General features: G+C 44.7%; 6 protein-coding genes and 1 non-coding gene across 7 annotated transcripts; 4 read left to right on the top strand and 3 right to left on the bottom strand.

The window, feature by feature from the left end:
- Positions 1–78: 78 nt before the first annotated feature.
- On the bottom strand, positions 79–1,514 carry V1513DRAFT_438960 (Arv1-like family-domain-containing protein). The gene is made up of 2 exons (XM_066897135.1): positions 1,480–1,514; positions 79–1,353 (listed from the first exon to the last, which is right to left on the bottom strand). The coding sequence occupies exon 2, from the start codon at positions 1,068–1,070 to the stop codon at positions 288–290; it is 783 nt and encodes a 260-aa protein (XP_066755313.1). The 5' UTR covers positions 1,071–1,353; positions 1,480–1,514; the 3' UTR covers positions 79–287.
- Positions 1,384–4,910, top strand: V1513DRAFT_250722 (adaptin N terminal region-domain-containing protein). The gene is made up of 2 exons (XM_066894477.1): positions 1,384–1,995; positions 2,074–4,910. Exons 1-2 carry the CDS (start codon positions 1,697–1,699, stop codon positions 4,652–4,654), a joined length of 2,880 nt encoding a protein of 959 aa, XP_066755312.1. The 5' UTR covers positions 1,384–1,696; the 3' UTR covers positions 4,655–4,910.
- Positions 4,911–4,916: 6 nt separating this feature from the next.
- V1513DRAFT_438954 (carbon-nitrogen hydrolase) lies at positions 4,917–6,808 on the top strand. Its single transcript, XM_066897134.1, has 10 exons — positions 4,917–5,334; positions 5,391–5,577; positions 5,634–5,712; positions 5,771–5,797; positions 5,850–5,905; positions 5,968–5,990; positions 6,059–6,195; positions 6,259–6,331; positions 6,388–6,487; positions 6,553–6,808. Exons 1-10 carry the CDS (start codon positions 5,140–5,142, stop codon positions 6,615–6,617), a joined length of 942 nt encoding a protein of 313 aa, XP_066755311.1. The 5' UTR covers positions 4,917–5,139; the 3' UTR covers positions 6,618–6,808.
- Positions 6,809–6,972: 164 nt separating this feature from the next.
- Positions 6,973–7,046, top strand: V1513DRAFT_t23. Its single transcript has one exon. It is a non-coding gene; the product is annotated as a tRNA-Ala (tRNA).
- Positions 7,047–7,473: 427 nt separating this feature from the next.
- V1513DRAFT_429858 (uncharacterized protein) lies at positions 7,474–8,318 on the bottom strand (the record flags this gene model as incomplete). The annotated part of the gene is made up of 2 exons (XM_066896333.1): positions 7,474–7,697; positions 7,751–8,318. 2 exons carry the CDS (start codon positions 8,316–8,318, stop codon positions 7,474–7,476), a joined length of 792 nt encoding a protein of 263 aa, XP_066755310.1.
- Positions 8,319–9,049: 731 nt separating this feature from the next.
- On the bottom strand, positions 9,050–9,733 carry V1513DRAFT_456979 (Erg28 like protein-domain-containing protein; the record flags this gene model as incomplete). The annotated part of the gene is made up of 5 exons (XM_066899603.1): positions 9,050–9,102; positions 9,169–9,287; positions 9,382–9,472; positions 9,527–9,617; positions 9,671–9,733. 5 exons carry the CDS (start codon positions 9,731–9,733, stop codon positions 9,050–9,052), a joined length of 417 nt encoding a protein of 138 aa, XP_066755309.1.
- Positions 9,734–10,092: 359 nt separating this feature from the next.
- V1513DRAFT_438943 (uncharacterized protein) lies at positions 10,093–11,222 on the top strand. The gene is made up of 2 exons (XM_066897133.1): positions 10,093–10,599; positions 10,663–11,222. The coding sequence occupies exons 1-2, from the start codon at positions 10,184–10,186 to the stop codon at positions 11,063–11,065; spliced, it is 819 nt and encodes a 272-aa protein (XP_066755308.1). The 5' UTR covers positions 10,093–10,183; the 3' UTR covers positions 11,066–11,222.
- Positions 11,223–11,369: the final 147 nt, after the last annotated feature.

Genomic DNA, 11,369 nt, shown 5'->3' with positions numbered 1-11,369 from the left:
CCTTAGCTCATGGTATCAGGAAAAGTAACTTGCCGAGAGGCAATGGCTGGACAACAAATCAATTAGGATTTGAATGGATTCACTTTGATCGCCATTCTAAAAGGCGTATTATAGGTACCTATCGGCTCCTCGTTCTCGATGGTCATGAAAGTCATTCGGCTCAATCCGATCAATTCTGCAAAGACCATAACATAGTTACCGTTTGTATGCGTCCCCATTCATCCCACATTCTACAACCACTGGACGTTGCATGTCACAAAATAATTAGTCATAGTACAATGTATCCATCATTTTCCTAATATCGAACGTAGGGCGTGCCACTCATCCCGGATAACTCCGATGCCTTCATTTCCTACCCACAACCATACAAGTAATCTCACAACAGCCCTTCTTGCCATTACTGCTACACACATTAATAAACACGCCTTGGTCCTTCCGCACATTAGCACAATGTTGAGCGCCTCAATGGTACTGACATTCACCGCCCATCCCACCGCTTTCGCTGCTGCCGGTATATCATAACTCCATATTATCATCAGCATAGGGAATAACTTCGTAGCTGAGGAGATCAATAAAGCAATAGTAACTGTGTTGGGCTCATAAGGTCGCGCCTGTTGAGGTTTTTGATCGACTACAAACCTCGAGAAGAACCGCAAGACAAGATGCGTAACAATTGTCTCAGTTAAGCAATATACCAAAAAGAACAAATATTGCCCGAGTACTGGGAACTGTAATATCCGCTTATCTGCTTCAGTCGCATCGCTGCCGCCTCGTAATGCTTCCTTTTCAACTCGTGCCCAAGTCAGGTAGACATCGAATAGTGTAATCAAGACAAAAATGCGTCGGACATTTGAATGAAGATGTGGAGATATAGAGAGTCTATTAAATGCTAGATGCCGATATACTTGTGGCTTTATAAGAACGAGGTCGATGAAGATGATTATGCTGTCGTGTTCGATGTATTTGTCGGCGAATTTATTGCAATTCGGACACGCTGTCAGCCGAATATTGTTCGAGGAATATTCAGTGTAGAGGGAAGTCACAGGATGGGCACATTCTATGCACATCATCTTGTCTACTTTAGTTAGTTATACATCGTATTGCTGACCTATACACAACTTACCAGTGCTCAATTAGAAAAGTAGAGTAAGTGCATTGACCTTTACAACGTCTCAGAAGAATATAGCTAAAAGAGCTCATGCAGGACAGTAGCTTCTATGGCACATATGTGATTGATATAAACAGAAATAGAAGGGCCTGTTTAACTACCCCGATATCGTGCTCGAACTATGCCAGGCTTGAACCCATACTGTGACCCTGAGCGTCATTAGGGTTAGGTGCTTTTGTCTAAAGCTAATTTCAGTAGGTTAGTTACTTCAACAAACACTCTACATATTGAATAGTCAAAGACAGAGCAAGCTACTTCAAACATGAATAAAACTATCGGCCAAAATATCTGACAAATTTTGCCGAACCTACATTGATTCGGTGTATGTTACCGTTGGGACGACTGTACGTTCCGATATACGACAGCACTGTTCTGAACTATACTTAGTGCCGTAATATTCGGACTGGCTGTCAAAAACGTAGCGCACCACACCGCCGAAGTGGTCGCTTCACTTGCTTCACCCCTTCTCTTGCCTACCAATCCAACTGAATTTTCCACGAACCACCGCAATTTGTACTGGTATTCAATATGGCAGAGGTGTCGTCATATACGCTTGTTCATGAGCCTTCGTCGGCCGACCAGCCGACTCTCCAGGACCTGCGGTTCCAGCTTGAGCGCGGCAATGACCCTATCAAGATAGAAGCCATGAAGCGCATTCTCGTCATCATGCTCAATGGCGATCCCATGCCTCAATTGCTCATGCACGTTATCCGATTTGTCATGCCCTCGAAGTCGAAGCTTCTTAAGAAACTACTGCACTTTTACTGGGAAATCTGCCCAAAATTGAACCCCGATGGAAAATTGAAGCAAGAGATGATTCTCGTCTGGTAAGTACGACATTGACATGGCTCTACAATGGCGGAATATGAGTAATTGGCAAAAACTTACATTTTACTTTTTAACAGTAACGCCATTAGAAATGACTTACAGCATCCAAACGAATATATCCGGGGAGCTACCTTACGGTTTCTCGGCAAATTAAAGGAGTCAGAGCTTCTCGACCCTTTGATTCCGTCTGTTCGATCTTGTCTTGAACACCGACATGCCTACGTCCGAAAGAATGCAATTTTCGCGATCTACTCGATCTACTCATTAGATGAGCACCTGGTGCCTGATGCAGCTGATCTTATCATGGGCGTCCTCGAGAACGAGTCAGACACCACCTGCCGAAGGAACGCATTTGTTGTCCTTTCGACTATTTACTCTACTGGTGCCATTGAGTACCTTCTCAAAAGCTATGACAGCATTCCAACGATGGATGAGCTATTGCAACTGGCGTTCATTGAGTTTATTCGGAAGGACGCGTTGCACAATACGGCACAGAAGGGTCGCTATCTCCGTCTTGTATTCGACTTACTTGAGGCGCCGTCGAACACTGTCGTCTACGAGGCGGCAACTGCGTTAACTGCTCTCACCAGTAATCCTGTTGCTATAAAGGCTGCTGCTGGAAAATTCATCGAACTAAGTGTAAAAGAGTCCGACAATAACGTTAAGCTCATCGTACTTGACCGTGTCGACCAGCTCCGCAAACGGAATGAAGGTGTGCTGGACGATCTCACCATGGAGATTCTCCGCGTTTTATCCAGTCCTGATATCGATGTCCGTCGCAAGGCTCTCGACATAGCCCTGGAGATGATTTCAAGCAAGAATGTTCAAGAAGTCATTTTGCTTCTGAAGAAGGAATTGTCGAAGACTATTGACCAAGACTATGAGAAGAATAATGAGTATCGCCAGTTGCTTATTCACTGTATTCATCAATGTGCGATAAAGTTTGCTGAGGTCGCTGCTTCTGTGGTGGAATTACTCATGGACTTTATTTCCGAATTCAACAACACGTCTGCGGTTGACGTCATTGCGTTTGTCAAGGAAGTTCTCGAGAAGTTCCCTGAACTTCGTCAACCAATTGTTGGCCGACTTATGTCGACGCTCGGTGATGTTCGAAGTGGGAAGGTGTATAGAGGTGCACTTTGGATTCTTGGTGAATACTGCATTTCCGAATCAGATATCAGAGACTCTTGGAAGCGGATTCGGTCTAGTATTGGAGAGATTCCCATCCTAACTTCAGAACAGCAACTTCTGGATGCGTCGCAGGAGGATAGTAACGGTGAGCCAGCTGAAGCCAAAGTCAACGGCAGCAAGCCAACGTCTTCACGAAAAGTTTTGCCCGATGGCACATATGCAACTGAGTCGGCATTGACGTCTGAAGCAGCTGTTAATGCTAAGTTGGAGGCCGTTAAGGCTGCATCAAAGCCGCCATTGCGACAGTTGATCTTAGACGGCGACTACTATCTTGCCTCAACTCTTGCGTCGACACTCACCAAACTCGTGCTAAGGTACTCGAAGATATCAGATGATGCCAACCAGAAAAACTTATTGCGTGCGGAGGCCATGTTAATCATGATTTCAGTCCTGCGGGTTGGCCAGTCAAAGTTCGTGAAGGCGCCAATCGACGAGGACTCTGTCGATAGAGTTATGTCCTGTATCAAGTCCCTCTCTGATATGGATAAGGTTGACCTTGTTGAGGAAGTGTTTTTGGAAGATACGCATGCTGCCTTCCATGCCATGGTTGTTGCTGAGCAGTCTAAACGTGCCGACAAGGACCGTATTGAGAAAGAAAGGAATGCTGTGCAGGTCGACGATGTACTAGGAATCCGACAGCTCGCCAAGAAATCTACTGTTGAGGGTCAGGATGAGTTTGAACTTGATCTATCAAAGGCAACCGGCACAGAAACGATTTCTGAGGATATTAGCTCTAAATTGAGTAAGGTGGTTCAGCTGACCGGTTTTTCTGATACTGTTTACGCTGAGGCCTACGTCAAGGTGCACCAATTTGACATCGTCCTCGACGTCTTGCTGGTCAATCAGACTACTGACACTTTACAAAATCTTGCCGTCGAGTTTGCTACTCTGGGTGACTTGAAAGTCGTTGAGAAGCCTACCACGCAGAACCTCGGCCCGCACGCATTCCACTCAGTTCAAGCGACCATTAAGGTCTCATCGACCGACACTGGCGTGATTTTCGGCAATATTGTTTATGATGGCTCGTCGTCGACTGAGTCCAATATTGTCATCTTGAATGATGTTCACGTTGACATTATGGACTACATCCACCCTGGCAACGTTTCGGAGACACAGTTCCGAACGATGTGGACTGAATTCGAATGGGAGAACAAGGTGAATATTAATAACAACTCCAATGCCAACAGCAACAAGGACATCAGTCTCAAGGAATATCTCGATAATTTAGTCACATACACCAATATGTCTGTACTTACTCCCGAAGCCAGCTTGAAGGGTGATTGCCAGTTTCTCAGCGCGAACTTGTACGCCAAGAGCGTGTTCGGCGAAGATGCATTGGCGAACTTGAGTATTGAGAAGGAAGCTTCTGGCAATATCGTGGGGCACATTAGAATTAGAAGTAAAGGACAGGGTCTTGCGTTGTCATTGGGAGATCGGATCGCGGCGTCACAAAGATCGGCTAAGTGAACAATTTGGTAATGATTTAATTGTTTATCTGTGAACTATATTTGATTTTTGAAAGCTTTTATTATGCGCGTTGTTGTGATTTGACAAGTCATTGTCAGTATGATAGTATGTAAGGGAAAAGATGATTTATAAGTATGTAAAAATAGATCGAGGTACGGAGCTTGCGAATTAAGTGCAACGACTACTGCGAGAAGCATTGTTTCCAGATGACGATCCAAGGAAGGTTTGTTATAGGGCTGAGAGGTTCAGAAGAATAAGGCCACTATAAAAAAACAGTTGAACAGCACGATGAATGTCAACTACAATACGTAATTACACCGATTGTAATTTAAAGCTCTGTCCTGCTCGTGGAACGTACATGAAATGATGACAGTTCTGGAAAGCGGACAAGTTTTTATAGATCCCAAGGCACTGGGATTACAACTACCAACTAAACTGGAGAATGAGAAACAAACGAATCCGCACTTAAACAAACACAACATTGAATGCATCGCAATATCCAGCTCAGCCTGATTCGACGACTCATTTCCCAATACAGAATAATCTCCATTTACGTTTACGTCAGTAGACGAAAAATGACGTTAGCCGCGGCAGGTCAATTTTGCGCGACGAGATCTATGGCTGAGAACCTTGCCAGCGTGAAGACCTTGATACGGAAATCTGTAGAGGCGGGTGCAAAAGTATGCAACATACTCGAACTGGAATTGGAACTGTACTAATTAAAAGTGGTGAATAGGCGTTGTTTCTTCCCGAGGCGTCTGATTACATGGCAAGATCGCCAGCCGAAACGGTCGCATTAGCGAAACCAATTGATCAGTCTGAGTTTGTAATTGGTATTCAAGACGAATTGAGAAATCTGGATACACCGTTAGAAGTCAGTGTCGGAATTCACGAAGCTGTCGAGAATGAAGATCGTTGCAAAAGTACGCGGAAACCTATTTGACTGGCAATTGAGGAAGAATTTAACGCCATAGAGTAGACGTACTATTGTGGATTAATTCTAGAGGAGAGGTTACGCAGCGGTATCAGAAGCTGCATCTGTTTGACGTAAATCTGAAGTAGGTTTTCACAAGGTTCATCCCGTGTTCTGATTTATTGTTTACAAGAAGACTGTAGGAATGGACCGATATTAATGGAGTCGAGGTGGGTTGATCGATTGATGTGGGCATATATTGAGATGGCTAATATAAATTAGGTCAGTTCAACCGGGTCAAGAAGTTCTGCCACCATTTGATACTGTTCTTGGGAAGAGTAAGCGCACGGGCTCTTTATCCAAAGATGCTGTACCATGGCTAATACTAAAATTATGATAGTCGGCTATGCAATTTGTTATGACGTACGACTGAGACTACATCTGTTACAATATCACCATTCGGATTACAATAATACTAATATATTGCACAGATTAGATTCCCAGAACATTCTCTGCGGTTGCGTACGCTTGGAGCTGACATCATAACGTATCCGTCCGCGTTTACTGTTCGAACAGGACAAGCCCACTGGGAATTACTCGGACGATCTCGCGCCGTTGACACGCAAACGTAAGATACGTGAATGTTATATTAGAGTAAGAAGCGCACGCGAGATTGATATGTGCGCCATAGGTATGTGATAATGCCGGCACAAGTTGGCGCACACGATCCCGAAGGAAAACGACAAAGCTGGGGACATGCAATGGTACGTGACATTCCTCTTGGCGAATTTGCAACATTGCATAATAACTTTGTATCCAGATAATTGATCCGTGGGGCACAGTGCTTGCACAGTGTGCAGATACAGACTCACTACCGCGTATATGCCTTGCGGACATTGATTTAGAAGTAGTCAAAAAAGGTATCCAATTGCAAGTCATTACACGATCTGTTGGAAATATAGCTTACTAATTGTATATGAATTAGTGCGTACAGATATGCCATTGTGGCAGCAGAGACGAGGTATAGACGTCTATGGCTACGACGTGTAATAGCATTATTATTTTTAATAGCATACCCATTATCGTCACGAAGATCCATCGCGGTGAAGTTCAAACTGTATCTGAGAGTTTCATATCTAATTTATCTAATATCTTTCTGATTACAAGTAACTTCGGGCTGTTGACGATTTACCTGTTTGCTGATATCGAATAGCCAGTATCGGCGACGATGGGTCAACAGCCCTAAAAGAACCACTCAGCAATTGCTTCGCAGGCGTTCAAGGCATAAAGCCAATCAATCCAAGAATACGCATATCCTCTCATCGTACATGCAGTTATGGCTTATTTGCAGCTATATTTTACTATTCGTGAGTAATGTAGAACTGTTCCATTGAACTAAGAACAGGGGCATCTGGTGTAGTTGGTTATCACATCCGCTTAGCATGCGGGAGGTCCCCGGTTCGATTCCGGTGTTGTCCATTTTTTTTTTTTTGGCCCGGCTTGGATCTATCAGGTTCACTTGTACAAGATTTTCAAGTTTTTTTGGCCCGGCTTGGATCTATCAGGTTCACTTGTACAAGATTTTCAAGTTTGATTGCGTCCTTCTTAGGTCTGCATGGGCGGGATCATGTAATTCATAATTTAAATTGATCTCGAAAATACTTTTGTCTTTAATCTCAAAACAAACTAGTCATACATTCTCACAATATCCTTAAATGCATAACCTTGTGGTTTAGTAATTACTATGTACAAGTCAACAACAGCCGGCCATCGATAATCTGACCGTTCACAATGAGACAACAAGCAAGAGCAACAGTAACACATAACGCCGGCGAATATTAATTACATTAAACCAACTAAAATATTCCTAAGTCTATGCAAGAGTATGAAATCAATCAGTAGTTGTTCAGTCATCGACTTCGCTATCCTCGAGACTCATCCAAAGATTATGCCATCCTCCACCACCGAATTTGACGTTACTGGGTCCGGCGTCGTAAAACCCTAGGTTTTCGTAAAATGGAACCATGTCCACTCTGGCAAGAATGGCGATACGGCCAGCGACAGCTTGTGTCGACATGCGTTGGGCAAAGTCGCGCAGGATTGTAGTTCCGAGCTTCATACCTTGGTATTCTATAAAATTGTCAGCAATCGTTCTCACGTTGATGACAGAAGAGAAGACATACCAGGATCAATACAGATCGACTCAACGGCGATGGTATTGCCAGTTTCGACGTGTCCGCGTTGGCCATTGACATCAGTAGGTTTGCTGTAGCCTGGCATATCAATCTCGGGAACTTCAAGTGCGTCGTCGGTGATGTATTCAGTTGCGCATTTTGTAGCGATCACAAACGCAATAAGCTTCTCTCTAGACCGCGGACATGCGGTGACGTTCATTTCGTCATTATATTCGATTGGTGCTGGTAGCGATCCACTCTGCTGGCCACATTGCAATCCAGGGAACTGGGAACTAGTGCTACTAGACGATGAGACTGTGGACGTACTCGAGGCTGAATCAGAACTATGGCTCCGCTGCGAACGCGAACAATCTCTCTTATTGCATCGTCCTTTCTTTGTGGGGACGCGAACAAACATCCCGGAACTAAGTTCTGGTGCAGCGTGCAATCTGTAGCGCGTCTTCTCGCGACCAGCGCGCTCGTTGGATGGAAATGTATGTGATTCTAGTTTGACGACCTGGTCGATATCTGCGGAGCCCAGTGGCCGTATGAGCACATGCTCTGGAAGTGGTGCCATTTGGTTGGTGAGATGACTAAATGGTGAGAGGTGAATGCGGGGTAGTTGGGAGAAATAGAAGCAAGAGAACCACTTTGGCTATAAAGCTGCTCTACACGCAATGAATTGATTTAATATAGCAGTAGAATAAACCCTGGTCAAGATGAGGAAAGCTGGAAGGAAGCGACAAAGTAGCACCGGGGGAAGAGGTTTATTTATCTGCCTTTAAGCACGCAGGTTTTTAAAAGACGATTGAAGCAGAAGAGGTGCAAAGGCGCGTGCTGTGTGATCCTTACCCGGACGAATTTAGCGGATCTCACCACCTCGGGCGCTTGTCACTGCAACGCGCTGACGTCATGGACACGAGGATAGTCGAGTCAGGCGATGACGACAATTCCGTTTCAAACGGCGAGTCCCGTACTACAGCGGCGCATATTTTTAGTGTGTAGCACAATTTCAGCCTTCTAAGGTCTTCGGCAATCAATCCCGATAATTAGCGACATGCTGCAACTGAAGAAACAAAAAAGAAAGAATTTAGTCCCCGCCACATCTGTTGCTTCATTTTTTAGACTCCATTAGGCCCACACATGTGTGAATTCATCCCCAAAATTTGATTTTTTGTAATTGTCGGCTTTATTCTCCTATAAAGTTTAGCGTTAATCAAAGGTCAAGCAATTTTGGCACTCCTACTGATACACAACAAAGTAGCTCAAATGGACATCTCTATACATGATGCGGAAAAAATAGTCTAATTACTGATTAAGATAATAACTCTTTTGAAGTGTCATCCAAATCAACGTCGAGGCTATCAAGTCGTTAGTCATACTCTTTAAATGTGTAAATACGAATTATCATCCTAAGTGGAACATACTAGATACAATCAAGGGGCCAGCGAGACCCTTTCCAAGCTTTGCGGTCTTGTAAATAATCCATTCGGATGAGAAGTGCATGAACGCGACAATGTAGGTCGCGTAAGTGATGTCATACACACTAGATCGCCAAATTTAGTCGTTGCCTCATTTACGTCTTCAAACAACATTGCAACAGGATGTCCACTATCCTTCCGAAATAATCGCATACTTACGCTGGGTTATTGATGTGATATGCGCCATATAACCGTACAAGAGCAGTCAAAAATGTCCATGTCCCAAATGTTCGCGCCGACAATCCGGTCACTGTCGTTCATTATCAGCATATCGACTTTCATTTAGTACTCTACATCAACCTGCCTTGGCCAGGATTAGCCTCGTACACGCGTCGTGTCAATTTCAGGCCGCCGAAATATGATTGAGCGGAATTGAACGCCGAAACAACAGAAATCTGTCGGCATTTAGTATTATAAGTAGGCAGCTCAACCGACGAATTCTTCTTACAAATAAGAGCCACTTAGGAAGTAATCCAGTTGCTTGCGGAAGGTATTTCATATATTCGGACATTTCGTTGGCATTCACACCTCAAACGGCGCTGGAAATACCTGTAACTTTCCAATTGGCAATTCTTTCAACATGCATCTTATTAGTTTAACTTACCAAAATTTTACTGCAGTGACAAGTTTGATATATAATAAACCAATGCCTGTACACACAATATAGCTGTTTCGTCCCCCGTGTTCAGTCTAGATAATGTACGTCAGAGTCGCACAATACGAAACCCCTCCCCTATCAGTTTTGCATGCGCGCGCGGTTTCCCTGGTTGCGCCAGTTGTGGCACGTGGTAAACGATTTGGTGCACACAACTCGCATCACGAGATGTTTAGCGCCAAACACTGCAACGACCCTATTCGAGGCTGCATGCAAATGCAATTGGAAGCAGGAGGCAGCACTGCCACTGTCTTCAACAGGAACCTCAGGACAGGCACAATTGCGCGGCATTGAACTGCACATAAAATGTCCTACGACAATCGCACTATTGAACCAGATGTCGACTCAACGAGTCTGCTGCCATCATCTAGTGCTTCCACTCCACAACCGGTAGGCGCCGCGATATCAACTCCCCCCCGCCCTCCGCCATATACATCGACTGCATCAGGACCAACACCTCCTTTGGCGTCGTCTTCCTCGGGGCCACAACCGCAGGGAATTGCGACGCCACAGTCATTATATATGAATACGCATACCCTTGCGGGTGACCAAATTCAAGATCGAAGATTTTCTGGCGGAGATACCCTCGATGAGCCGGTACTAGAGACTTTGATGCGCGATGTCCGAGCAGTCGGCCGGAGAGTGAAACAGGTGCTTTATCCAAAGGTCAATGCTAATGTCGATACTGAAAGCGGTCAAATTATTCGGGATTGGGATTTATGGTGAGTTCATTCTAATTGCTTCTGCTTAAATGTACAGGTCCTGACATCGTCTGCCAATTTTAGGGGCCCACTTGTATTCTGTCTCTTCCTTTCCTTGGCCCTCTCCATTTCTGCACCTGCGCAACAAACCTCCCGTGTATTCTCCGGCGTCTTCGCGTTCGTATGGATCGCAGAAGCATTAGTCACGCTCAACATAAAACTTCTGGGTGGGTCAACCTCGTTCTTCCACGCCGTCTGTATCCTTGGCTACGCGCTATTTCCGCTCGTCCCCGGCGCTATTTTCTCGCTGATTGTTAAGAGCATGATTATCCGGTTCCCAATTGACGTTGCATTGATTGCGTGGTCGTTGTTTGCTTCTATGCGGACGTTGAAGGGGGCGGGGGTACGGGAGGGTAGAGTTGTATTGGCGATGTACCCTGTCTGGCTATTTTATGGATGGTTAGGATGGCTGTGTGTGATTACGTAAATCGATGTGTGGAGCATCTGGGTAGCATTATTTTGCAAAGTGAGAAAAGAGTTACGAGATTTTGTATAGACTAGCCTCGAAAGAAGATCGCATGGCAATGATTGTATAAATTATGTCGCCGATTGTTTTAACACGTCAATTGAATTTTCGAGCTGGATTTATAGTAGTAGGCTAGTAGCTCCGACTAAATCAGTTGTCGGATGCAAGTAGCACGTAAAGACGGGAGATTTCCATGGGCAATTAGCATGATGTCGCGAAATGAAGCGCGGTCCAATGTATTGGAGGAGGGTTGAGGCTACGTAAT

This window comes from Lipomyces chichibuensis, assembly GCF_038497645.1.
Source record: "Lipomyces chichibuensis strain CBS 12929 unplaced genomic scaffold V1513scaffold_5, whole genome shotgun sequence".
Lineage (NCBI taxonomy): Eukaryota > Fungi > Ascomycota > Lipomycetes > Lipomycetales > Lipomycetaceae > Lipomyces > Lipomyces chichibuensis.
The sequence above is the reverse complement of the archived record's forward strand: the minus strand, read 5'-3'. Positions and strand labels throughout refer to the sequence as shown.